At 40.1% G+C, this 27,511-nt stretch overlaps 1 protein-coding gene across 7 annotated transcripts in view; it reads right to left on the reverse strand.

Moving 5' to 3' along the window:
* The window catches only part of PCSK5 (proprotein convertase subtilisin/kexin type 5), a 463,699-nt gene that overhangs the window by 417,160 nt on the left and 19,028 nt on the right, over positions 1 to 27,511 (reverse strand). For all 7 annotated transcript variants that reach the window (XR_004272619.1, XR_004272620.1, XM_032290888.1 and 4 more), the window contains exon 2: positions 3,827 to 3,931. Coding sequence is in view for 5 of the 7 variants with exons in the window: in XM_032290888.1 (XP_032146779.1) it covers positions 3,827 to 3,931 (105 nt within the window). In the remaining 2 variants the exon portion in view is untranslated. The remainder of the gene's footprint in view (positions 1 to 3,826; positions 3,932 to 27,511) is intronic.

Below are 27,511 nucleotides of genomic sequence, written 5' to 3' on the forward strand. Positions count from 1 at the left end.
AACTTTTATGTGCATTGGAAAACCATTTGTGTGACTTGCTTTATTACAATATTTGCTTTATTGAGGTGGTCTAGAACCAAACTGCACTGTCTCCAAAGTGTGCCTGTAGTAATTTTAAAGTAGAGAAACTGGCAGATATGATATTTACCATGTGTTCAAAGTTACCACCACCAGTAATGAACAAAGAGGTATCACGTGCCTCTCAATCTGATGCACTGAGAAGAACATATCACCTCTCTGATATTCTTGACAAAAATGTTCTTGCCAAACCTGAATCTGATCATGAGGAAACAGACAAACCCAACTTGAGAAATATTCCACAAAATAACTGGTCTGTACTCTTTAAATGATTTCTAGCTTATGAAAGAAAAAAAAAGCTTAAGAAATATGACAGTAAAGAGGACTCAGGAAACATGACAACTAAACGTGATCCTGGCCTTGAAACGAGGCAACTGAAAAATTTGTATAAAGTCCGTAGATTAGATAATAATATTAAATTAACATTAATAGCTGGATTTTTATTGTTATGGTGATAAAACAGAATGTCCCTATTTTAAATAAATACACAATGAAGTATTTAGAATTGAAGGCGCATCATATCTGTAACTTGATCCCAAATGTTCAGAAAATGTATTTACATGCATACCTTACATACATACATGTGTGTATATGTGTGTGTACATAGAGAGAATCAATGACCAACTAAGTGTGGTAAAATGTAAAACATTATCATTTGGGAAATCTAGGAAGAATACATAGAAATTCTTTGTAACATTTTCATTTTTGCAAATTCTCTGTAAATAAAAAGTTTCTAAGAAAAAAGAAAAATGGCTGGGCAGGGTGGTTCATGCCTGTAATCCCAGCACTTTGAGAGGCCAAGGCGGGTAGATCATTAGGTCAGGAGATCAAGACCATCCTGGGTAACACAGTGAAACCCCGTCTCTAATAAAAATACAAAAAATTAGCTGGGTGTGGTGGCATGCGCCTATAGTCCCAGCTACTTAGGAGACTGAGGCAGGAGAATTGCTTGAACCTGGGAGGCAGAGGTTGCAGGGAGCCGAGATCACACCACTGCACTCCAGCCTGGGCGACAGAGCAAGACTCCATCTCAAGGAAAAAAAAAAAAAAAAAAAGGCCAGGAGTGGTGGCTCAAGCCTGTAATCCTAGCACTTTGGTTGGGAGGCCAAGGCAGGTGGATCACTTGAGGTCAGGAGTTCAAGATCGGTCTGGCCAACATGGTAAAACCCCATCTCTACTAAAAATACAAAAATTAGCCAGGAGTAGCGGTGGGTGCCTGTAATCCCAGCGACTTGGGAGGCTGAGGATGGAGAATCACTTAAGCCTGGGAGTCGGAGGTGAGCCTAGATCATGTCATTGTACTCCAGCCTGGGAGTGCAGACTCCATCTCAAACTCCATCTCAGAAAAAAAATAAATAAATAAAAATCAATAAATAAAAACTTAGGAATCCCCAATGTCCTTTGCTCCCCCAACTCCCAACATTAAGAAGCACTGCAATGTCCTGGGCAGTCTTCCCTGAAAGTTATCATGGGATACCCCAGCAGTGGGGTCGATAGAGCACCAATGTATCTCCAAACCTCAGAGCCTAACACAGGGCCTGGCATACACTAGGGGCTCGAAAAAGGGCCAATGAATAAATGAGCTACAAGAAAGATCCGAAAGTGTAGGCAAACCCCAATTTGTGACTCTTCCTCTGCAAAGCTCCTAGGAACCGCAGGTGTCTTGTATAAATGCTGGGTGGGAATGATGAGCAAAAGGCACTGGAATGGAGAGTAAGTTGTGGCTCTACTCTAAGGGATCCTTTTTACTGAGGAGGCAGGGGAGTGCAGCATGTACCCCTGGACTGGCCTGCAAAGGCTCTGCTCTCCTGAAAGATGCTATGTGTTCCAGCATACAAGGTGTCTGTTGGATCATGCATAAGCCACATGATGCACTAAGATAAGAAGAAATAAACACCAAGATGCCTTAAGATAACAATGAGGATTGACGTAGCTTCATATTCAGTAAACCCTTCATCATGAAAAGAATGCCTTATAACATTCTGTTCTTACTTCCCAAGCCACTAGTACTTGGTTTTTCAAATTCACATTGTTTTAGTATGAGGTCTGAAATTAGCATCATTTTCAATACCAAAGTTCAAGAAAAGCTTCAAAAAAGTTTGAGATGAAAAATATGACTTTGTTTTAAAAATGCAGCTAATTCACTAATGTCCCAAACTGATTGCCTTTCCAGAAAAATTCAATTCTGAATAGTGACGAAGGAAAAAGCATGCAATCCACAGGCCATGGAAATGTATTAGTGGATGTTCCTATAACCCACAGAAAATAGGGACCTAGAAGAAATGTGCCTTTTTTTAGCCAAGTTACAATTTCACAATCATGAACGCTGTGCCACAATATTCCAGAGAAAAAATAAACAAGCCTAACTACAGCACATAACAGAGGGCAAGACTCAATATTGCAGACCTCATTTGCATATGAATTCAAACAGAGGCCTTTTCACTTATTATAAGAAATATAATTTTCAAGGATCTCTAGCTGAGATTGCTATGCTCACTGGTAGGGACTTACCTGCCGATTTATTTGAAAATAAGTACTTGTGGCAAACCCAAATTATAATGAGAGGAAAAAAGCAAGAACATCCTACAATAAATAATACACAGGGAGCCCACAAACAAACTAGGGCAAGTTGGTGCAGCTGCACCCTCTTCCCCTTTACATGACACATCAGAGAGGCCAATTAGTTCTCAGTCAGAAGTCCATTCCTTCCTCCAATTTGATTCCCAAGGGCAGATACCTAACTCGACCTCAGAGTCTTAGTGGCCAGCAATTAGTTTCTCCCTAACACAGCTCAGCTTTCCATCTCCCATTTCAAAGCTGCCCCACCTCTCTAACACCGGAGAACCTAAGCATCACATGCTTCCCTTTATCTGAGACAGAGCCTCACTCTGTCACCCAGGCTGGAGTGCAGTGACACCATCTTGGCTCACTGAAACCTCCGCCTCCCAGGTTCAAGCGATTCTCCTGCCTCAGACTCCCTATTAGCTGGGACTATAGGCATGCGCCACCAAACCTGGCTAATTTTTTTGCATTTTTAGTGGAGACGGGGTTTCACTGTGTTAGCCAGGGTGGTCTCGATCTCCTGACCTCATGATCTGCCCGCCTCAGCCTCCCAAAGTGCTGGGGTTACAGGCGTAGCCACCGTGCCTGGCCAGCATCAGCATGCTTCCTTCTAGGCTCTCTCAGGGGTATGTTGTCTGTAAAACCCAAACGGCTGGGCACATCAGCTTCTTCCCTTTCTGTGCTCAGTATCCCACCTGTTCCAGACAGAGTCTAGTCCTTAGGCTGCCAATGATGAGGGTCTATCAGTGCCAGATAAAATCACGAGGATTCACGGCGATCTGTACCCTAACCCAAGGTTTCTGGAAGAAACCCCTCCTTTTGTGGAGTTCATGCAACCTCAGATTTGTATTCAGATAGGTACACAGCATGGTACTGTTAGCACTTCAATCATTCTCAACCGAATTCTATCTTCCCCACCCCCAGCCTCTCTCAGTTCTCCATGAGAACCCATAGCTATGGATACCCCTGGGCTGCTCTACAACTGGGATGAGAATGGCACATCCATAAAAATCAAGCCCCTGCCAATTTTTTGTCTAAAGAGGAAGTACGGACACCAGACCAAAGGATAATATGACAGTTCTAGAAATCTGAGCCTTCATGCTGGTTATCAGCTCCTGGTGTTTCATCGCCAATGAAAAATGCAGAAGCTTTGCCTCTTGGTCCCCACCCAACTGGTTCTTCTTACCTTTGGTTCCATTGAAATGAAACTGTGGGTCCCTCTGCTCGAGATAACTGACCTTTTAATCGTCCTGCTATGGTAGAAGTGGTAGTAGTCCTTCAGAGCCCCTATCTGCAGAGGAAGGGTTGGGAAAGAAAGAACAAAACCAGGATATTAATGTATGGAAACCATATTCTGTGTTCCCGTTTTTCATTTAAAAAGAAACACAAAACAAAAAAGGTCTATAAATTATGCAGCTGCTGGCTGTGCTTAAATGTTACCTGAACCTTGGTGATCACTTTTCAAAAGAAGGACATGTGGTATGAAATGGAGTGTCCTTGAGGCAGTGACTGCAGAACCCAAGATTATAATGGGGCAGCTTAGCCTCTCCAAATCTCCTTTTAATGTTTAATTTATATGCAGCATTTTAAGTAATTCTATATCAATCTATACATACCCAAATGTGGGAAAGAGGGGGAAAAATCAAATAGCTATCTAGTTATAAAAACACATTGCATTTTGTTTGCTCTGAGAAATGTACAATGAAGGACCTTGTTAGATTATTTATATAGTTAATTTGAAATATGTCTTAAGCAATTGATCATTCACAAAGATAACATGACTTCGTTTGTTTCTGACTTCAGTAGACAGTATAAATATATAGCTCTTATTCATTTATTGCAAAACTTCAAGTAAAATTGTAACTTCTAAAATAAAACAAAAATCATACATCCTACCTATCAGCTAAGCTTCCTGTATAAAAACATTCGCTTCTACTTTATCTTATCCATTTCTGTAACATTCTAGTCCTCTTATTTACATACACCTTTCCTCAGTTAGGTCTGTTCAGAATGGCTTTGAAAATAAGCCCCTGTCCACTTTGGGAAAAACCAGCTAGCAAAACCTCAATCAACCATATTTTCTCGGTTATAAAATTTTCTCAATTATAAAATGTGAATCACAGAATGAAAACTGAACTATGCATTGAAGACAGAAGAGCTTGGTTCTAATTCCAGCAGACATTCGCTGGAGCTACATAACATACACTAAGTCACTGTTTCCTTTTCTATAAAATTGGACTCTGGGCTAGTTAATTTCCAAGACCACTGCAGAGCCCAGATTCCATTCTTTGACACTCACATGCTTTGGGCAAATACCACAGTGGCTATGTCTCCAGGACATCCACGGCTCTGCCCTAAAATAATGACTATCATCAGGATGTTTTCCAATTGGGGCAAGTCAAAAGTTCAGCTTTCCTAATTTAAAAAAAAAAAAAAAAATCTTGGCCCAGGTTAATTTTTCCAGATGAAAGGTTTATTTCTCATTCCCTTGTTTTCATCACATTCTCAACCATCATCCCACTCAATTTCTGTGCTATTTAGAAATCATCTCCTCACTAGGGCTTTACACAGTAATTGACTGTCTCATCATTAAGATTTGAAAGAAAGTCTAAGTCTCGCATTTTTGATTCAAGTGGAAACTGCTCTGACCTACACAGATGAAATCCTGGACTCTGCAAACAACTGGGGAATGAAGGCGGGGAAGCCTCTCATCTCAATGATCCTGGACTCTGAAGCAGCAGTGAACAATGAGGAAGAGGGCACAGATGCCAACCCCAGCCTCCAGGAGTGTTTTAAGGAGGGATTTACAGGCCCATTTTAAGATTCCAGAGAACTAAGAGTAGAATTCAGGAGTAGTTGTATAATCCTTTACAAGAAAACCTTAAAATCCCAAGAAGCTTAGAGTTTTCATCTTCTGTAACTTTTGTCAAGAGCTTTCTTTGGTAAATACAGTAGTTCTCATGGAAAGAAACAGAATCTCCATAAGGAAGATCCTCACAGAACAATCCCCTCTCATATCTGTTTTCTACCCAGCAGCTGGAATGAAGTTTTCAAAATGCAAATCTGGCTGTGTTCTATGTCCTATCCTGCCTAAAATCCTTTAGTAGCTTCCCTTTGCTCTTAAAATAAATAGTATCAGTCAACAATTAATATTATTTCATAATATAGTTTTAAAAAGTAAATCAGAATAATAATATTGCATTAAACTTTTATTCACACTGTGCCAGGAACTATTCCGTAAGCTTCATCTAACTCACTGAATAGAATATTATCCTCCTCTGACCTAGGGGCCTGCATGGTCTGGCCCAGCCTCTCTCTCTAGCCTCACCTCAAATCACACTCACCCTCATTTTCTCTGTACTCTGGCTGATATTGTTTGGCTGTGTCCCCACCCAAATCTCATCTTGAATTGTAGCTCACATAATTCCCTAATGTTGTGAGAGGGCCCCCTTGGGAGATAATTGAATCATAGGGGTGGGTTCCCCCATACTGTTCTCATGGTAGTGAATAAGTCTTAAGAGATTAGCTGGGTGTGGTGGTTCATGCCTATATTCCCACACTTTGGGAGGCAGAGATGGGTGGCTCACTTGAGGTCAGGAGTTCAAGACCAGCCTGGCCAACACGGTGAAACCCTGTCTCTACTAAAAATATAAAAATTAGCTGGGCATGGTGGCACATGCTATAATCCCAGCTACTTGGGAGGCTAAGTCAGGAGAACCGCTTGAACCTGGGAGGCGGAGGTTGAGATCACACTATTGCACTCCAGCCTGGGTGACAGAGCAAGATTCTGTCTCAAAAAAAAAAAAAAAAAAAAAAAAAAAAAAAAAAAAAGGATGGTTTTTTAAGGGGAAACCCCTTTCATTTGGCTCTCATTCTCTTCTCTTGTCTACTGCCATGTGAGATGTGCCTTTCACCTTCCTCCATGATTGTGAGGCCTTCCCAACCACATGGAACTGTAAGTCCATTAAACCCTCTTTCTTTTGTAAATTGCCCAGTCTTGGGTATGTCTTTATCTGCAGCAAGAAAACTAACACACTGGCCATGCTGCCCTTCCTTTCAGTCCTTGACTGTGTCATGCTCTTTGTTCCCTCTACCTGCAGCACCTCTCCTATCTCCACCCTCTCCGGCTAGACTGCTCTTCCTCATACTTAGTGTCTTATCTCAAGCAGGAAGTCTTCTAAAACTCCCCAGGCAAGATCGGTTTCATTAATTATATCATCTCATATTAAGAGAATCTTAAGAATATGCACCTCTAGTTATATCTTGATTAGTACAATTACTGGTTTAATGCCTGTGTGCCCATCAGCCCATATGTTCCACTGAGTCAGGAACACATCTGTTTTGCTCACCATTTTATTCCCAGCTCCTAGAACATGACTCAACACAGAAGAGGATCTCAGAAAAGATTGCTGAATGAATGGCGTAAACATCAGAATCCATAAATTACTAAAACCACATACAGTAGAGCTACATGCAGCTCATAATCTCAGTATGAGTATCAAAGAATTATCACGTTAAGGCTAATTTCAGAAAAAATGGTTTAGTTCTACCTTAACTGCAGTACCAACTCTCCCAAGGTTACCGTTATCAAAGTTGTGGGTTGAGGCATCTCTAGTCTTTATTTTGTTTTGTTAGCAAGACAACAGCTAAAGAGTAAAGCACATTAATTCAATTATTCTGCCCCAACCAAACAAAAAATATCATCTTCTAGGATTACATATATATATATATACACACACATATATATATATGTTTATATTTATTTATTTATATGTAAAAGCATATTTATATGTAAAAGCATGTTTATGTCTCTCATCTATTAATATGCATGTCCCTTATTGATGAGAATTGTCTTTTATATTCCTTCCTTTTATATTCCCTTTATACTCCAAGCATGCTGAGGGCATTTAATAAACATTAAGAAAAAAATGTCACAACATGTTGGAAGTTATTTAAAAGAAAAGCAGTGTATGAAAACAGAGCAGTGATATTATCTATAAGCAGGCATTCCATCTAGCTTCTAATGTAAAACAAAAGCTGATTGTGGTTACCTTATGCCATAGCAGCAAGGACTAAAACAAGGAACAATATATAACTAACATGGGGACATCTTATAAATAAATCAGAAACAACAGGAGTATATGAAGTATAAAATCAACAGCAAATAGTGTAAAGCCCAACCTTTTCCGTAACGATAGCTACATAAAGGAAAGAGAATAATTTCTTCCCTCCTGGCCCTCTAACGTTCCTCTTCTGTACCGTCACACACTAATGCAACTTTGTACACAACACTAAGTCAAGGAATTTCATCTCTTGCTCCTGATTCGGTCGTTTTTGTGCTTTTTCTTCCTGAGTGGTGGACCATCACCCTTGCACCTGGAATTTTCATATCTCTATTCTTTCTAGAACCAAAGTATGTTCTTAGGAAAGGCATTGTAAACTAGTTTATACTAATAAATGACTGGTAGACTCAATGTTTCAGTTCTTTCAGAGATACCTGCATTCGATCAGAAAATTAAAACTTAAGCCAAACAAATGAGTTCACAGAGTTTGTAATTTCAAAAATACAGTCACTGAAGTTTTTGGTTTACTTTTGTTTCTAGCAGCAGGAAGGAACCTTCCCAATGTTCTTAAATGTTCATATCACAAGCAAGCTGATGACTTCTGAACAGAGAGCTGAGACCCACTTGTTACACTGGCTTTGCCCCTGAGGAGGAGCTGTGTGGCCTTTCAGAAATCACTGCCCGCCGACAGCTTCACCTGAGCATGCAGCAAAACCCCTCACCAGTCTAATGACTCCTGGCACAGAGTCTGCAGCATCCTTGTACATAGCTCTTCAACGTAACCAACCAATCTCCGCAGAGGGTTTGCCTAAGGGACTAAGGTATTTCCTGGGACACAGGATTTTTCAGTGCTGAAATAGGGACAGTTGGTCACCTAGTTATGAAGCACTGGGGGTGGGGTCACCAGCATTGTGGCTACCTTGAGGAACCTGTCAGTTCTCTTGGGCTGCTTCTCTGCTTGGTTTTCTCTCCTGCCTTCTTCAATGTATAAATTCCTCCAAATCTGTACCCATTTTTTAAAAAGTAATTTACCTCCATTCTACAAACAAATTAACCAAAGGGGAAAAGTTTGAACAGACACTTCATAAAAGAAGATATACAAATGACCAATACACACATGAAAGGATGCTCAAATGTAAATTAAACTCATAATAACACTGCACACACACTAGAACGGCTAACATTAACAAGACAGGCAATACCGAGTTTTAATGAGATGTGTGGCATGAGAACTCTCATATGTTGCTAACAGGGAGTATAAAATTGTTCAACATTTTTGGAAAACCACTTGGCCATTTATGAAACAAGCACTCTCTCCTCATGATCTAGACATTTTGTTTCTAGGTATTTCCCCAAAAGAAATTAAGACATTATTTCTAGACAAAACTCATACACAAATGTTCACAGAATTTTCTTATTAGTAGCTCCAAACTGGAAACAATGCAAATGTCCATCTATAGATGAATCAAAAAATAAATGTACCAGAATTTATTTTTATAAAGTATAAAATGGAATAGGATAAAATAGAACATCACATGGCATATAATAAAATGCCACTCAGTAATGAAAAACAAGAGGAACAGGCAATCATCATTTCAAAATATGCTAACACAAAAACATGCACACTACATGATTCCATTAACATGAAATTCTAGGACTGATAAACCCACTGTATAGTGACAGAAAACAGAACACTGATAGCCTGGGTGTGGAATGGAAAGGAACTGGGAGATACCTGGAGAACCATGCTGAGAACGTTTTGCAATTTGATTGTGATGGTAATTTCATGAGTAAAAAGCGCAAAGGTGTATGCTGGAAACAAACAGCTCCTTCTCATTGGCTTCCAACATCCAAACACATCTTTTCCCAGCACCATATTCAGTGACAGCAGGTTGATGACTTCACATCAACAAGGATAGAAGTATTTACATCACAAAAAACTGGCAAAGGTCACAAATTAGGGCTTTCTTTTCTCCATAAAAGCCAATTAACTATTTATCAGCACACCACTGCATTTATACACTTGTCAACACTCAGCCAACTATATACAGGAATGACTGCATTTGGGATATGTAAATTATACCTCAATAACCAATGATGTCAAAAAAGTTACAAATTCCCCTTTTCTGAATTCTGGTTATCTCTTTGCAGTCCATAGGGTGACTTAAAGATCGGGAAACGGAAGAATCCGTGATGTGGAGCCGATGTCCTCCAGCTCATACCTGTTCCTACCTGCTCAGGTGAGATGGGGAAGAACCAAGTCATCAAGACTATTGCTCTTGTTGACCAACCTCTTTCCAATACTCAAAAGTGAAAAGTCTGAAACGTCCGCTTGTTAAACTCATTTCTGATTTAGACAGAAAGTTACAGAGGCAGTGCATGAGATACTGCTTTCTCTTCATTAAAATTTAAGTGTGATGTTTCCACAGCACATCGCTAAATGTGAGAATGTAATAATTGTAACTACTTGCCCTCTATGTTCTAGACTTCATAACATTCAAAGGAGAATCCATGAGAAAGAGGCCATGATTGCTTTCTTCAGTCACCAAGAGCACTCCCAACCCTGGGACCATTGCACCTGCCTTCTTCTTCCTGAAATGCTCCTCCAGAAATCTCCAGGCTTCACTTCCTCACTTCTCAAAGGCCACCTTCTCAGGGAGGCTTTCTGTGATGACTTAATTTAAAATGACTGTTGCCCCTCTGGATACTCCATGTCCTGATTTATTTTTCTCTATAACACTTATCCCCACATAACATATATGTTTCTCGTTATGTGGCCCGTTTATTGTTGGTCTTTCCCATTAGAATGTTAGCCCCATAAGGGAAGGAATTTTTATTTTATTCACTGCTGGATTAGTCTCAGCTCCTATTAACAGTGCCAGGCACACTCAATAAATCAGTAGAATAAAGCAATGAATGAATGGCCCCTGACATAGCGAAATTCAAAATAACAGTGGGCGTGTCTCTCAGCCTTATGGAAAGTTTCTTGCTCATTCTTTTATAGCCCTTTTTGGGTAAATCATTGACATATAATGTAACATATGCTCTATGCTTAATAAATAAATGGTGAATGAATAAAAATATACCTATCATCAATAACCACATAATCATCAAAGTCTGTCTTTATATTTCTCAGTCACCTCCCTCATCCCATCACAGTTAAGGGGTCCTTCAAATCACTGAACAAAAATGATATTTACACCAAGGCTACTGAATTAATTTTAAAACAGCAAGTCAGAAGTCAAGGAAATGCAGTAATCTGATGAACTGCTAATATTTATGGAGTACAACCAGCTATTACTTCACTGAAGCCTCACAACAGTATCAGCAGGTATCATTATTCCTAGCCTACACATCAGAAAACAGAGGCTCACCAAGTGGAAGAACCTGCCTAAGGCCACAGTTAAAGAATGAAGCTAAGGTTGATGGTGGGCAGCCTAATTCCAGAGCGTATGCTCTTAACTACTCTAAAAGATGTTTGAAATATAAAGTTTCTAAGGATGAACTTAAAACTACAGCTATCCAGAGATCTCAACAATTGTCCAGAAAACTGTATTTCTAAGAGTTGTATAGAGAGGGGATATTTTCTAGGAATATTTCCATGTACTTTGAGCAGAGGCAAAAAGAGAGTTGCCAGGTACCTCCAAGAGTAAGAGAGAGGTCATTCCTGTTCTCGGGGGCGGGAGAGGTGGGGGGGGGGCAAGGATCCTGGCCTTCATACCTGGTTATACTGCTGGCCCCAGAAAACTTACATTACTGTTTTCATGTTGGCAATAAAGTATCTTTAAGGCATACCTTCATCTCAAAGTGTCCAAGCCAGGATTTGAAACCATGTCAGCCTGACTCCAAAGCAAGCACAATACCCTGACACCAAGATTTGTAAATGCTACTGCAACAGGTAGTAGAATGCCACACAATGACACAAAAGCTATTTTTCTTAGACTTTAGTTTCAAGTCAATCATTCAGAGAATCCTTGATTCCTTCCTAAATTCCTTCAGGTTCAGGCTCAGCTTTTGAGCTCTTCAGAGAATGGTATTAGAGGGCATTCAAGGCAAAATCACTACTGTGTACATGTTTTTAAATCAGGATGCTCAAGGAAGGATGGAAGGATGTATAATCTCTATGATTTCAGCTGTCTGATCTCCAAGAAATGCAGGTATGTGGTTGGCTGATTAGCATTCCCCACCAAATGTCTACATCCTAACCTCCAGAACCTGTGAATATGTTACCTTTATGGCAAAAGAGACTTTGCAGGTGTGATTAAGTTAAGGATCTTGAGATGGGGTTTAATATCATCAAAAGGGTCCTTATAAAGAAAAGAGGAGGCAGCAATTAGAGAAGGAGATGTAATAACCAAAGCCAAGGTCAGAAAGAAAGAGATGGAAGCGGAGATAGGAGAGAGATTTGAAAATGCTATGCTGCTGGCTCTGAAGACGGTGGAAGGGGCCACAAGCCAAGGAATGCAGATAGCCTCTAGAAGCTGGAAAAAACAAGGAAATAGTCTCCTCTAGAGTCTCCAGAAGGAGCACAGCCCTGCCAGTATCTCAATTTTAGATTAGGACTTCTGGCCTCCAAAATCACAAGATAATAAATTTGTATTGTTTTAAGACATTGAGTGTGTAGCAATTTATTACAGCAGCAATAGGAACCTAACACAAGGTAGAACTAGTACCTCAGGAGACACCCATAAGAAAAGGAAATGAAACTAGACAGACTATTAGAATTTGGTGCCTTTTTATTCTTTGTAATTTTCAGGAATCCCTGGGTATTTGGTTATCAACTTCCAAATAGTTATACCAATATAGCTATAGCAATACAGGTACTCTGCTAAGCACTTTCCTCACATGATCTTGATCTTGCTTAATCCTCAAAACAAACTGAAGTCCAAAATGAAGCAACCTGCCTAGAAAAATAGAACTAGTGAATGGCTTATCTATTCAAAGCCACTGTGTAATTAATACAACTACCAATAAAAGTTCCCACTTGCTGCATGCTTTCGCTACAGTATGTCTAATCTTCCCAACAACCCTGCAAAGGAGGAAGAATTACACTAATTTTGGGGACAAAGAAACTGACTCTAAACCTAAAAGTTAAGTAACATGGCCAGATAAAGAAGTGTCCAAGCCAGGATTTGAAGCCAGGTCAGCCTCACTCCAAAAATCTATGCTTTTCCCAGGCACAGCACTTTGATTTTATTTCAAATGTATTCAAAGGGTTCTGTAGAGCCAGATTCAATTCTATGGGCATGCTAACAGAGTATCCCCCACCCTATCTCACCTCCTTTCCCTCACTAATATGAGGCCTAATTATTTTATCAAAAGCCACCGGAATAGAGTACAGAAAAATCTAAGTCCTCATAGTTTACCTTACAAGCAGGTAATCAAAACCATCTTCATTACGAATCCTGAGCAGACAAGAAACAGATACAATGCTTTCACTAAGGAAACTCAACTTACAACACAGCAAATTGAATGAGCATCAGATTTTCCCAGGTTCAAGTGAAAATCTGATGGTGTGCCCAACTACTCACAAGGGACATGAGATTTGCCTCAAAGCAAATCATAGAGTCTCAGAGTTGGAAAGCACTTTTATAAGACTTTAGTCTGCCCTGTCCTTCCCCACTGGATGCAGAAATGCTTCCTTCCAATTGGCTAGGGTGCTGCGTTTTCTGGGGCAGCCAATTTGTTAGAAAGTTATTCCCAATAATTAGCCTAGATGCACTGACTACTCAAAGCATTAACCCAATAGCATCATCCCTCTTCTACATGGCAGACAGCCAACGCATCCCCACGGGATCTTCCTTGTTTCTGGACAAACATCCAAGTTTCTCCATTTTTCTTCTCATCTAACAAGCTTTTGCAGGTTACTTCCCCTAGTCAAGCCATCTGTAATATCTCCTCAGAAAGCCTAGAGCCCAAAACATAACACATCTCAACTCCAGGTAAGAAGGAGTTGGGATAGACTCCATGATACCATGACCTCCCTTGGTAGTGTACTTCTAAAAAAGTAGCTTAAAATTAGAATACTTTAGCAGCATAAATAATCCTTGGGAACTTTTTTTAACTTGGTTCTCCTCCAAGAGGAGAACCAAATTAAAGTCTATACTTTAATTTTTTAAACGTACATATAAATGATAGAAATCTATATTGCTGTCAAATGTTGAATTTCATTTTCTCTACCCTACTAATGCTTTTATAGGCTCAGGCATTCATCTATTAATTGAGTGTGTATTATGTGCCAAACAGTGATCCAAAGACACTGCAGATAGAGTGAACAAAACACAGTCCTTGTTGATGTAAACATAATGTCCTGACTTGATTTTGCCAACCCCATGGGGTCAACTGTGAGTTTGAAACGTATGTCCTCTATTGCATTAGAACATTTCTCCCCAGAGTACTCAAATAAATTTTCATATTAGCACACTACAGATAAGGACTGGGTTCAACATTCAACTAACAGTACATTTGTAACAGCTTTTTAAGAATAACCTGGAAATGACATTATGCTTTTATTTTCTTCAATCCATTTTTGTCCAAAATGAGTAATTATATCCTTAATGTAAAATAATCCATGTACTCTATTCCTCAGATAAGAGGTATTACTGCTATTTATAGTCAGCTATTCTTACACAAAGTTCTTCAAAACCCATCTGCAAGTAATTTCTGGAGAAACTAAAGGAAATTATGGTTTAATATTTAAGCTATCCCACCTGTTTTTAAGACATACATCTCCCATACATACACACACGCACACACGCACACACACACACACACCCCAGAGAGCTCAAGAGAGGCTGAAAGAAAGAATACACGTCTGAAAACAGGGTCTGCACTCTTTTCTGTACCATGATCTCAGCCACCTAAAGCAGTGCCACATATATGGAAATAAACAGAAAAGAGTACCTATTTTTATAGGTGAAAACATTGCTAGAATTATCACCTAGAACAATACATTTTCTCTTTAGGTCCAGAGATGCTCAATGCTGTCTATGCATTAGAATTATGTGAGGACTTTAAAAAGTAATAATGCCAGGGGACCGCCAACCCAGACCCCACCCCCGCATACCTGCCCCAGAGACCCTCATTCTGACTTAGGGTCTCAGTTAAGGCCAGGGCATCGGTACTTTCTTTTTAAAAACCTTCTAGGTGATTCTAACATGTAGACAAGGTGACAAACTACTGTTCTAATTCATCCATCTAATTTGGCAGAAATAGAAACATTTACCCTGAATCCTGCAATCTCCATTAAATTATTCCTGTCTAGTTCATTAAAATAAGCTTAAATGAGAAAAATCTCTAATCATTTTTTTATTTTAAAACGAATGTAAGTGGCATGTTTCATTCTTTTGTGCCTTCCATTAATGATTCCAAAAGCCCTCTCTCCCATCAAAAAAAAATTTAGAAAATATGTATTTGAATGTATAACGTATAATCAGATTCAGAACTGTATTTTATCATACTGGTAAATAGAGTCTATTTTCAGCTCTATAGCTTTTTTTTTTTTTTTTTGAGGCAGAGTCCCACTTTGTTGCCCAGGATGGAGTGTAGTGATGCAATCTCCACTCACTGCATCCTCCACCTCCCAGGTTCAAGTCACTCTTGTGCCTCAGCCTGCAGAGTAGCTGGGATTACAGGCATGCACCACCATGCCCAACTAGTTTTTGTATTTTTAGTAGAGACAGGGTTTTGCCATGTTGCCAAGAATGGTCTCGAACTCCTGAAGTCAGGCAAAAAAAAAAAAAAGTGATAGAGACTAGCTCAAGACAGCTTATGGCCTTGTCACACCAAGTTTAAAAACCCTATTAGGAAGAGAAGCTTCCCCCATATCTTTGCTAATGGCTGTTCAGTTGAGAGGTGCCTCTTTGTTTTGGGATGGAGTCTTGCTCTATCTCTCAGACTGGAGTGCGGTGGTGCAATCTGGATTCACCGTAACCTTTGCCTCCCATGTTCAAGAGATTCTCCTGCCTCAGTGTCCAGAGTAGCTGAGACTACAGGTGCGCACCACCACACCTGGCTAATTTTTTTAGTTTTAAGTAGAGACAGAGTTTCACCGTGTTGGCTAGACTGATCTTGAACTCATGACCTCGGGTGATCCACCCACTACAGCTTCCCAAAGTACTGGGATTACAGGAGTGAGCCACCATGCCCAGCCCAGAGATGCTTTTTGTTCACTTGTCCCCATCTGAGTCCTTCTAGGGATTGGCAGAGTTAGCCCTTGCACTGTGGTGACCACAAAAGTGGGCCCAGGGCAAGGGAAGAGCAGCAGCATCTGTGGATGATGGCAGAGGGGAAGTGGATGAGGCTTCTAACCAGATGTGAAGTTCTGCATCTGAGCAGATGTGAGGAGGTTGGGTCCTATTTTTATAGCTCCTGAGGTTCAGCCACTGTTGGCAGCTATTGGTTTGTTGTATTAATTAAAGAGATCGCAGATACACATCTATCAAAATAGATAAAAATAAAAGAAAAAATGGCAATATCAAATATGATGAGGATGTACAGTAAGTGGAACAGTCATATGTTGTTGCTGGGAATACTTGGAAAACAGTTTGGCAGTTTCACATAAAATTAAATATTCACAGCCAGGCATGGTGGCTCATGCCTGTAATCCCAGCACTTTGGAAGGCCGAGGTGGGTAGATCACCTGAGGTCAGGAGTTCGAGACCAGCAATTCGAGATCCGCCTGACCAACATGGACAAACCCTGTCTCTAATAAAAATATAAAATTAGCCAGGCGTGGTGGTGCATGCTGGGTGTGGCGGTGGGCGTGGTGGTGCCAGCTACTGAGGAGGGTGAGGTAGGAGAATCGCCCAGGAGGCAGAGGTTGCGGTGAGCCAAGATTGCACCACTGCACTCCAGGCTGGGCAACAAGAGCAAAACTCCAACTCAAAAATAAATAAATAAATAAATAAATAAAAATATTCACTTAATATGCAATCCAGAAATCCTACTCCTATGTCCCCCAAGAAAAATAAAAACTTAACGTTCACTCAAAACCTTAGACCAGCTTTAGTCATAATCACCAAAAACTGGGAACAATCCAATGCCCCACAACTGGGGAACAGATAAACTGGTACATCCATACAATGTAATACTACTCATCAGTAAAAGGAGCAAACTATTGATTAACTCATCAAGGATGAATCTCAGATGCATTATAACAAAGGAAAAAACAAAACTCAAAGGGCTGCTTACTGTGTTAGTCCATTTATATGACCTTCTGGAAAAGGCAAGGTAGACCAGAAAACACATTAGCAGCTGCCAGGGATGAAAGGTGGGAGGTGAAGCAAAAGGCTGACCACGAAGCAGCACAAGGGAGCTTTTCGAGGCAAAGGAATTTTTCTACATCTTTCTTATGGTGGTGGCTATACAACCATATGCATTTGTCAAAACACACAGAACTGTACAGTTAATTTTACTGTATGCAAATGACACCTCAATAAACCTGATTTTTTTTTTAACTCTATAGAGAAAAGCCCAGTCATCAAAACTACTCGGAAAGATAATGCAAAAGAAAAGGCAAAATGTTAAGAAGTTGTTTACATTAAAATATATTATCAAACTGATGTTGTTCAGTTGAAGAACTTCCCTGAAGCCATAGCAACCACGTCAACATTTGGAATTATACAGGGCAAAAAGCAACCTTGAGAATCATTTACAATATGTAAAGCTTTCCTTTTATGAAACAAATCAAATAGTTCAGCATTTCTAGTAAAGTGCTGCTTTCCATCAACATAACCATCTTAGTCACAACAAAATACAAACAATTATGCTACATGATGGAGTCATTTGGAGCTCCTGTAAACTGAAAAAACAGTCTGGTAATTTTGAAACAAAGATGAGAAGGTGTATGTAGCTTGGTGTCTCCTAAGTGCTATCAGCCATACAACACCTAATATAAATGTCTTGAAATAAGTAAGAAAATCTATAAGTCAGTGGCTCTCAAAGTGCGGCCCTGGGGCCAGAGGCATTGGACCAGCAGCACTGGCATCGCCTATGAGCTTGGCAGAAATGCACATGAATGAGCTCCACCCTAACTGAATCAGAATCTAGTCATCACCTGCTCAGCCAACTCAGTCCAAGAGGTGAGAAAGAGGTCACCAAGAGGGTTGATGAAGCAACATTCAACAAAGGGTGCAAGCATATTATCATCTATCCTGACCTGTGCAGTCAAGATAATGCACAAATATACCCCCCATATTCTCACCCAATCTATATTAATTTTTATTCTCTTATAATGTCATGGGACCAATCTTTGTTTAAAATGACATGAGATTTCAAGAAGAGTTTTATCCAAACTCAAATCCAGAAGATAATGAAAAACATTAATAATGTTCACAGTATTAAAAGTATAGTTACCTATAAGAGACTATCTTGAGAAACTCAGTTCGCTTCATAACCAAGTGACTAAAATTTCAGAACTAAAAATTCCCAGATGACATGCATACTAATAATTGTAACTATTAAAAATTAAAAGTTTGTCTTCCTATAACCATTAGACCCTGCCACATTCTACTTTAGATGGTTGATCTTCTTAGCTTCTACTTCCTAAATAGAAGGACCAATAATAATTTCTGAATTTTCCTTCCTCTTTTCAAGTAAAATGTTTAGATATCCCAACAGATATCTCAGTAGCAAAATGTTATTCTTACCAGGCTTAACACGAGTTCATCAAACACAAGCAAGATGAATAAAGTAGTCCTAAATATCTTTACAATTATATCAGCAGATACGTGCAATGTGTAAAGCAAGGCTTTATTTGCATTAAATTATCAATGTTTCCTCTTGGGGTTCTGCTTTACCATACTATCTGCCCATGATATCCATGGACTATAAATTCCCGATTCTGCATAAATGAACTATCTACTCTTTGAATTGCCTAGGGGCAAATATTGAATCTGATGCTAGCTCCCAGGTGACACAAGGTACTTCAGTAGATGCGTGCTCAAAGCAACAAAAATCTGAATATCAGCTTAATTAAAATATTACCAAGATAGATCTGCTGCCTTTCACCTTCACACACACTTGCTCCCAAAACATATAAAAATGCCAAGTGTTTTGGATTATCTGTCTGTTTCAGCACCATATGTGATTGCCCATTGCAACAGTTTTACAACCTTGTAAACAGGATAAATAACTCATCAGGCCACATGGCTTTGTCTGTCTTATCCTATGTAACATCAATATTAACTGCTTAGATTCATATGCTTTTCCCACCTTTAAAGTGCTTTCCCTTACACTGTTTTATGTAAGATAATATCACCCCTTTGTAAAACTTGTCAATTACTTCCTGTTACTTTTATAATTAGATCAAAAATACCTTTATTTGACCCAAGGGACTATCATAGCTGGCTTCCATTTACCTGTCTAATATCATCCCCTACCACCTCCCCTGGCCCTCACTCACTGTACACCAACCCACGGGCCTCCTTCCCATCTCAGAACCCTTACACTTGTGCCCCATCTGCCTGGAATTCCCTTTTTCACGATCTCTTGCTTTTTTTTTTTTTTTTTTTTTTTTTAGACAGAGTCTCCCTCCGTCCCCCGACTTGTGTGCAGGGGCACAATCTCGGCTCCCCGCAACTTCCGCCTCCTGGGTTCAAGCAATTCTCCTGCCTCTGCCTCCTGAGTAGCTGGGATTACAGGCATGCGCCACCACGCCCAGCTAATTTTTGTATTTTTAGAGACGGGGTTTCACCATGTTGGCCAGGATGGTCTCAATCTCCTGACCTTGTGATCCGCCCGCCTCGGTCTCCCAAAGTGCTGGGATTACAGGCGTGAGCCACCGCGCCCGGCCGATCTCTTGCTTCTTAATTCCTTCTCATTTTTTAAGCTTTTAAGCTCTCAAATATCAGTTCTTCAGAAGTCAAAGTCTTCTTTTGCCTCTCTGCTAAATCGCCTTCCCCAGTTACTCTCTATCTGGTCAGGCTGTTTATTTTCTTACTCACTTTAAAAACAGGGCAATAGGCCCGGCATGGTGGCTCACGCCTGTAAGTCCAGCACTTTGGGAGGCCAAGGCAGGCGGATCACGAAGTCAAGAGATCAAGACCATTCTGGCCAACATGGTGAAACCCCACCTCTACTAACATACACACACACACACACACACACACACACACACACACACACACACACTAGCTGGGCTTGGTGGCATGCACCTATAGTCCTAGCTACTTGGGAGGCTGACGGAGGAGAATCGTTTGAACCTGGGAGACAGAGGTTGCAGCGAGCCAAAACTGCACCACAATACACTCTAGCCTGGCTACAAAGCAAGTCTCTATTCTCAAAAACAAACAAACAAACAAAAACGACTATATTGCCAGCACCTATCACAATGGCTGGGATAGAGTGGTTGCCCAATAAACATTTACAGAATGAATAAGTTATAATCTCCATTTTTGAAATAATAACACTGAGGCTCAGCTAAATTCAGTAATTTACCCAAGTCTATGCTAATAGCAAGAGAAAGAAACAAGATTTTTCTGACACCAAGCTAAGTGCTATTTTCACTATACTAGATTAAACCTAAATAGGCTAAATGCTAAAGTATATCGTAACTGGTGATTAGAGTCATATTTTCAATTTTTATTAAAGTTTCAACCCTGACCTGATTAACTTTAAGATTAATATCTTTATCTCAACAATTTCTGAGCCTGGCTTTAAAGTCCTAAGCTCTTAATTTTCTTTCTTAATGTAAAAAGTCCACTGACCTTTATCTCACCAGCTTGCTTAGTTTAAATATATGTCAAACAAACCCAAAACAGAGAGTTTAAATGGCCACTATGCCTACCAAATAAATGTTTGTATCCATAAAAGAGAAAGTTAGATCAGCACTTTGAGGGGGTGAAGCGGGTGGATCGTCTGAGGTCAGGAGTTCGAGACCAGCCTGGCCAACATGATGAAAGCCTGTCCCTACTAAAAATACAAAAATTAGCTGGGCATCGTGGTGGGCGCCTGTAATCCCAGTTACTCGAGAGGCTGAGGTAGGACAATTGCTTGAACCTGGTAGGCAAAGGTGGCGGTGAGCAGAGATTGGACCACCACACTCCAGCCTGGGTGACAGAGTAAGACTCCGTCTCAAAAAAAAAAAAAAAAAGAAAGTTATATGGGATGTTTAAAAACATGTAACTTCTTGAACGGAAGCAGAGCAGTGGCTCATGCCTGTAATCCCAGCACTTTGGAAAGCTGAGGTGGGCAGATCACAAGGTCAGGAGTTCAAGATCAGCTTGACCAATATGACGAAACCCCATCTCTACAAAAGATAAAAAAAATTAGCCAGGCCTGGTGGCACGTGCCTATAGTCCCAACTGCTTGGGAGGCTGAGGCAGGAGAATCGCTTGAACCTGGGAGGCACAGGTTGCAGTGAGCCGAGATCGCACACTCCAGCCTGGGCGACAGAGCCAGACTCTGTCTCAAAAAAAAAAAAAAAAAAAAAAAAGAAGTAACTTTCAGCACTACATTACTAGATTTGAGTTCTAAGCATTTCTCTCCCATCATTCCTAAGTACTTACTGTTAACCTAAAAGATAAACTCAATACAGTGTTTTACCAAAAGAATCACTGCAACATTTAGAGACTTTTGTAGTAACTCAAAACATGTACTTATCTGGACAATCCCACATATCTGCATAAGTGAAGAAAGAGTGCATTTAATATATATTAAGCGACCAGGTGCAGTGGCTCATGCCTGTAATCCCAGCACTTTGGGAAGCTGAGGCAGGGAGATCACCTGAGGTTAGGAGTTTTGAGACCAACCTGACCAACATGGGGAAATGTTGTCTCTACTAAAAATACAAAAATTAGCTGGGCATGGTGGAGCTATATATAAAAAGCTTCTATCAGAGGCTTCTACATGACTGAAAATCAATCCATGAATTACTTTAATATCCAAACACTGGATATTGCCTGATTGTTACATTTGCATTGTTCAAATACACACAGGTAATTTAGTGGAAGAACAGGGCTTCACAAGTTTTCCTCCCTCTTAGTTTTTTTTTTTTTAATTCATTTATTTTACTTTAGGTGCATACTATATCTGGCATTTCTCCCCATGTTATCCCTCAACCAACCCTCTTAGTTTTAACACGCCAACAGTCTGTCACTAAGTTGTGAAAAAGGTTTAAAGCCCCAACAAATTAAAGTGATAAAGATGGTTTCCACAGCCACAAAGCACTTTCTTCTATTTCAAATGTATCACGTTAATTTGGATTCTTAACAGTGACTGCATTACATATGCAGATACGTCTCTATTCTATTGTTTTAGTTACTGTATAACTTCTACAGATGCATAAACAGAACAGGCTGCTCAATATGATAGATGCAGCAACTTACTCCTCATCACACAATTTCACAAGCCATATAATACAGTCACGATCAGCCAAGGAAAGCCAAGGTTAGCTTGCTGGCCCTTAGCACTGCAGTCATGGGTAAAGGCATCCCCATTATAACATAGTCACATTCCTACTTGAAAAGTCATCACCATGCACACCTCCCCAAGATGAGCCCTCTAACTTCCCCTAGGAAAGAGTTCTCTGGTTCCAAGGGACACACCAAGATGGGCATCTTTTAGCCATTCAATCAATCATTTACCTTATTCCTAAAGTCACCAAGGTAGAACAGCAAACTATTCCTCACACCTTTCGCTGTGTCAAAGCATGGAATATTTATCATTTCTTAGCAAGGCAGTTTAATCAAAGAGGTGTAAAAGTCAGATTTTCACAGAACTAAGAAAAAAAATTCTAAAATTGAATTATTGGCTTATGCTATATACCTATACAGGCTAACTCTCTTGACCAATTTTCCCCACACACGTATCTCCTAAAGAAATACAGGTCCTGATAAATACAAAGCTTATTAGCAAGAATTATTAAAGAAATATATACCTCCTACTGAGGTTCCTGAGTAATAGAAAAGCTTCTCTATGCTATTAATGAGGCAACTCAGGAGCTGCTTTCAAAATCAGAGCTTGAAGATACTGGAACTCAGGTCTGCTAAATACCAGTTCAGTATTCTCTCCATACTGATAGAGGACTTAGATTTTTCATTTTTACAATGAGGGGGCCAGGTGACATTCTTGCTCCCAACTCTAAAAACCAATAATCACTGGGTTTTAGGTCACTGGGTCATCTAAAACTACCTAAGGGTCGTTTATATTTTAGGACACTAGTATTAGGGCTCCTGTAAAGCCATGGACTGTTGGAAGTGGCATTTCTTTCAAGACAAATACATTACCATTAATTTAAACACACTGTTCCTGATGGTAAGTAACAACCAAATCCGACGTGGTACTGCGGGGGCAAAAGGCAGTGCTTTAATGGAACACTGGATCCAGCAAGATTCAAGCAATAAATTTTATGGAACTCTGTCATACTCTCACATCTCAGAGCCCTTTATGATAACACTCAAGTAAATCCATCTGGTTGAGTTAATAATTAGTTTAAATCTGTTACAAGTTAATGATGCACAGCCAAGTCATTCCGGGTACATGATGATACAGCAAATTTGTGACACAATTTGTAGATAACACTTTGCACTGCCTTTCATTTTTCCTTATTTCCTCCAATGATTGGAAAACTACAAATCATTTAAGAACAAACTGGACCTATAAATAAGATCTATCTATCTATCTATCTATCTGTCGATATATACATATATAGGCTGGATTAAAAGAGGAGAAAAAAAATATCTTAAGGAATAATATAGGGTTTCAGAAGGGCTTGAAAAGTTTGAGACAGACCCCGGCTACTTCTATATACATATTTTGGCATTCCTTTTTTTTGTAATACAGTAGGAATTGCTGTATTACGTTCCTACTATATTACAAAAAAAGGAATGCCAAAATATGTAGCTTATTTAATTTCAATATTTACATGTAACCTCCAAATACAGCTATACTATTCACCAGATAGTTCTGGAATGCACACTGTGTATTAGCTTTTGGTGTACTAGAAGCAGTGAGATGTGGTAATGAGACGTGAGATGAAAGTTTTTAAATGAACGCTATTTCAATCCAGACAGGGCACAAAACTGTATCTAAAAACTCATTGGAAGGTATCTCATAAGTATGCAGCCTGAAGCCAAATAATCTTCCACCAGCCCATGTTCCCAGTATCCCCTGGGTAAGACCCTGAAGTTTACTTAAAGATTTGTTATGTGGACAAGGCTTCTACAGAATCAATTACATTTAAAAAGCAAAAGCACAAATACGTGACACCAAACATCAACAAATATTTAAATACTCACATATTTGTAGCTACGTAGCGTCGATCATCCCCTACCTCAAGTGCAAATCATTGTAATTAAGCAAAATCTGACTACCGACGCATCAAAATGCAATAGGGTTGAAAATAAGAAAAGATTCACGTGCTTTGATGGTAATGAAAAGAGAAAAGGCTGAGACCAGAGTGGAGGGACAGTGGACTCCTCTGGGAAAGAGAAGCTCCAAGCTCTGTGGGAACAGCCAGCATACCAGGTGGTGAGGAAGCAACATGTCCCGTCCTTGTTCTGAATCCTGGCTGCATATTTAAGACCCCACCCAAACCCAATTAACTGGGCTCTCTGAAGTTGTCTCTAAAGGCTCCTAGTTGTTTGAAACAAGTAGCCAGGATTGAGAGACACCTGAGTCAAGGAGCCAAGGCTCAGGGAAAGAGAAGGTTAAGTAAGAAGAGTTCCAAAAACTCAGGGCTTGAGCGACTGCAAGGAGACAGCGCAGGTTCATTCTAGAAAGGATCTGATATGAGAGCGGGGTAGGGAGGTGTCGAGAGCTAGGTCCCTTTGTCATTTACCAAAAGAGCAGAGGAAAAAACTTTCTGTAGCGGAAACGATATTCAGATGACTGAAGCTAAGGCAAGCTAAACAGACAATGTTCTCTACAGACTGAAGTCATTCCTTAGACTATGTGTATCTATTTACACATTCTCAACAATTACCTTCTGCCATCACGTAGTAAAGAACGGGTCACATGTCTGCTCAAAGCTGTCTAATGGCTTCCCTCCTCGCTCAGAGAAAATCCAAAGTACTGACAATGCATGCAGGTCTGCAAAGATCTACAGGCTTCCTCCTCAAAGCATTGTCTCAGGACCGCAAGCAGCAGTAGTAGCAGCGGTAACAGCTGAGAGCTTGTTAGAAATGCAGACCCTTCAGCCCCATCTCAGATCTACTAAACCAGAATCCACATTTAAACAGGATCCCCAGGTGAACATGAAAGTGTGAAAAGCACCAACCTTCAAAATCTAACCCATCTCTCTGACCCACTCCCGTTGCCTCTCCAGCCCATCTTCTACCACACTCTTGCTCACTCAGCATCACTGGGCTTCTTGGCATGCCTCCAACATAGTAGGTTCTCTCCCGTCCACGGCCTTCACACCAGCTGTTCCCTCAACCAGAATGTGCTTCCTTCAGGCATCTGAAAGGCTCATTTCTTTCTCTTACCTTTTTCCACGTATTTGCTCATGCTACCTTCTCCATGAAGACTTCCTAAGCCTGTTTACGATTGAAAAAATTTTTTCCAGTCTCTGTTCCCCTCTTCACTGCTTTTTTGTTGTTCTTTTTTTTTTCTCCTTTCCTGTTCTCTATCCATAGCACTTACCACTATCTGACATACCTTTTGTTTCTTGCTCATTTGATTATTACCAATCACTTTGATAAATTTCAAAATATGACCACAAATTCCATGCAACTCTATCAAGGGATGAAATATATATCTCTGCCTTTTGAAGCTAGGCTTGGTCATATTACTTGGTTTGACCTATGGCATATTAAGACAGGCAGAAACTGAAAAAGCATTTTGTATATTGAGGTTACCTCTTTCTAGCTGCTGGGATACCTTCTTGTCACCATGGGAAGATACCTAGCTGGCTGAATAATGAAACACAATGGCCAGGTACCCCACCACTCCCCATAACCCAAGCCAGCACCAGCAACCAGCACCAACCACCAGATATGTGAGGCCATCCTAGCCCAGCCAGGCCCCAGGTGACCCAGCAATCAGCTAAAGAACCTACCAGTCAACTCACAGCTTCAGAAACAATGTGCGGTGTTAAGCCACTGAGTTTCAGGTGATTTATTTCGAAGCAAGTTGATAAACTCCTCTGATGAGCACTTAACTTCCAAGAATGTAGGGATCAGGTGATTTATGTCAAAGCAAGTTGATGAACTCCTCTGATGAGCCCTTAAGTTCCAAGAATGTAGGGATCATTGTGCACCGCTGCGTCTTCAGGGCTTAGTACAGTGCTCAGCATAGTGTGGGCATTCTAGAATATCTGCAATGAATGTTGAAGGACAGGACGATGGCAAAGAGAAAACTCACAAGTGAAAGAAATGAGTAAATGCCAGCCAGGAGCTCCAAAGGCGAGAGACTAGAAAGTGGGAGAAAGACTTCCTGGGTTCTCTACAAACTCTGCCTTTTCAGAATTACATGGAACAAAATAAGATTTTAACTTCTTTGGCAATAGAATGTCTTAGCAAAACAAAAAACAAAAAACTATATGTTCACATGCAATGTATCAATTACTTCAAAATAGTTACAGTTTCATGATGCCTAGCTTGCCTAAGACTTTACAACCATGTGACCTTTAGAATATTTTTCACATTATGCAGACTTTACTCTCCCGTTTTTAAGCTATTCAGATTTTTAACAGATCGCAGATCGGCAGACCAAATCACTGCATGTTGCTTCAATTCTGTCTTGCCAAAGAACAAAAATCTGCTGCTTTGGATTCATTTCAACAGTTGGAAATTCAGGCCATCACATTTTAAATCTCAGATGTTCCCCACTGTGTCCACATCACATAAATCTGTGAGTGAACAGATACCCACATGTTTGGGAAGCCAGTTCTCTCACAACTAAAGCATAATGTCCTTTGGAATGGAGAGGCAAATTGAAGTGGATTCTGTAGCAGTGGGTGTCATAATTCTGGAAGCACAATGTGGCCCTCAGCGAAGGCACGAGCCAGTGCTATTAGCAAACAGAACGAGAATTCTCTATTAAATGATTTTTTGAAGTAAAAAATTAACATTATTTTCAACTGATGGGGAAGAATAAAAGACAACCTTCAACATATTAAGTTTTTGTCTTCCTGGAAAGAGAAAAAAAAACAAACTCTGAATTTTCTAACGAGGCTTACCAGTGATTAACAGGTCTATCTGAACTCACAGAATGTCTCATCCAAAGAACTGGCAAGGCCAATATGTAATGGGAGGACAAAGGAGCAACTCTGAGGGCAATTAAGCTCTAGGACCTTTAGGGTTTCTTTCAGGAAACGCAAATCTCTAAACAGAATCCTATATACACATTTGGAAATACCTAATAAGTGGCTTCTGGTATTTTTGGATATACATAATTACTAATTTAATAATCAGCAGAACGTATGCTGGAGATCACTAAGGTCATCCTATTACATCACAGGGTTCTTATCCAGAGTATCACAATCTTTTTCTTTCCTTCAATCGTGTATCTTAGTCTACACTGCCTGCGAGCCTAAGTACAAAACTATTGAGCTTGGTCTTTCGTGTTTGTCGGGATGGACTAGGTTCCACTGTAATGAACTGATCCCATGAATCTCAGTGACTTAAAACAAAACAAAAAAAAAAGGTTTATTTCTAGTTCGTGTTATTTGTCTATTGTGCATTGGGCTGGGAATGCTGCTCATCACATCCCTCAAGGACCAAGACTAATGAAGCATCCACCATCTGGAGCTTTGCCAATCACAGGGCAGATGCACTCACCACAAATCACTCACTGACTGTGAATGCAGGGACACGTGTCACTTCTGCTCACATTTCCCTGGCCAACAGAAGTCACCTGGACATGCT

Source organism: Sapajus apella, unplaced genomic scaffold (genome assembly GCF_009761245.1).
Source record: "Sapajus apella isolate SASKATOON/1434 unplaced genomic scaffold, GSC_monkey_1.0 scaffold24, whole genome shotgun sequence".
Classification (NCBI taxonomy): domain Eukaryota; kingdom Metazoa; phylum Chordata; class Mammalia; order Primates; family Cebidae; genus Sapajus; species Sapajus apella.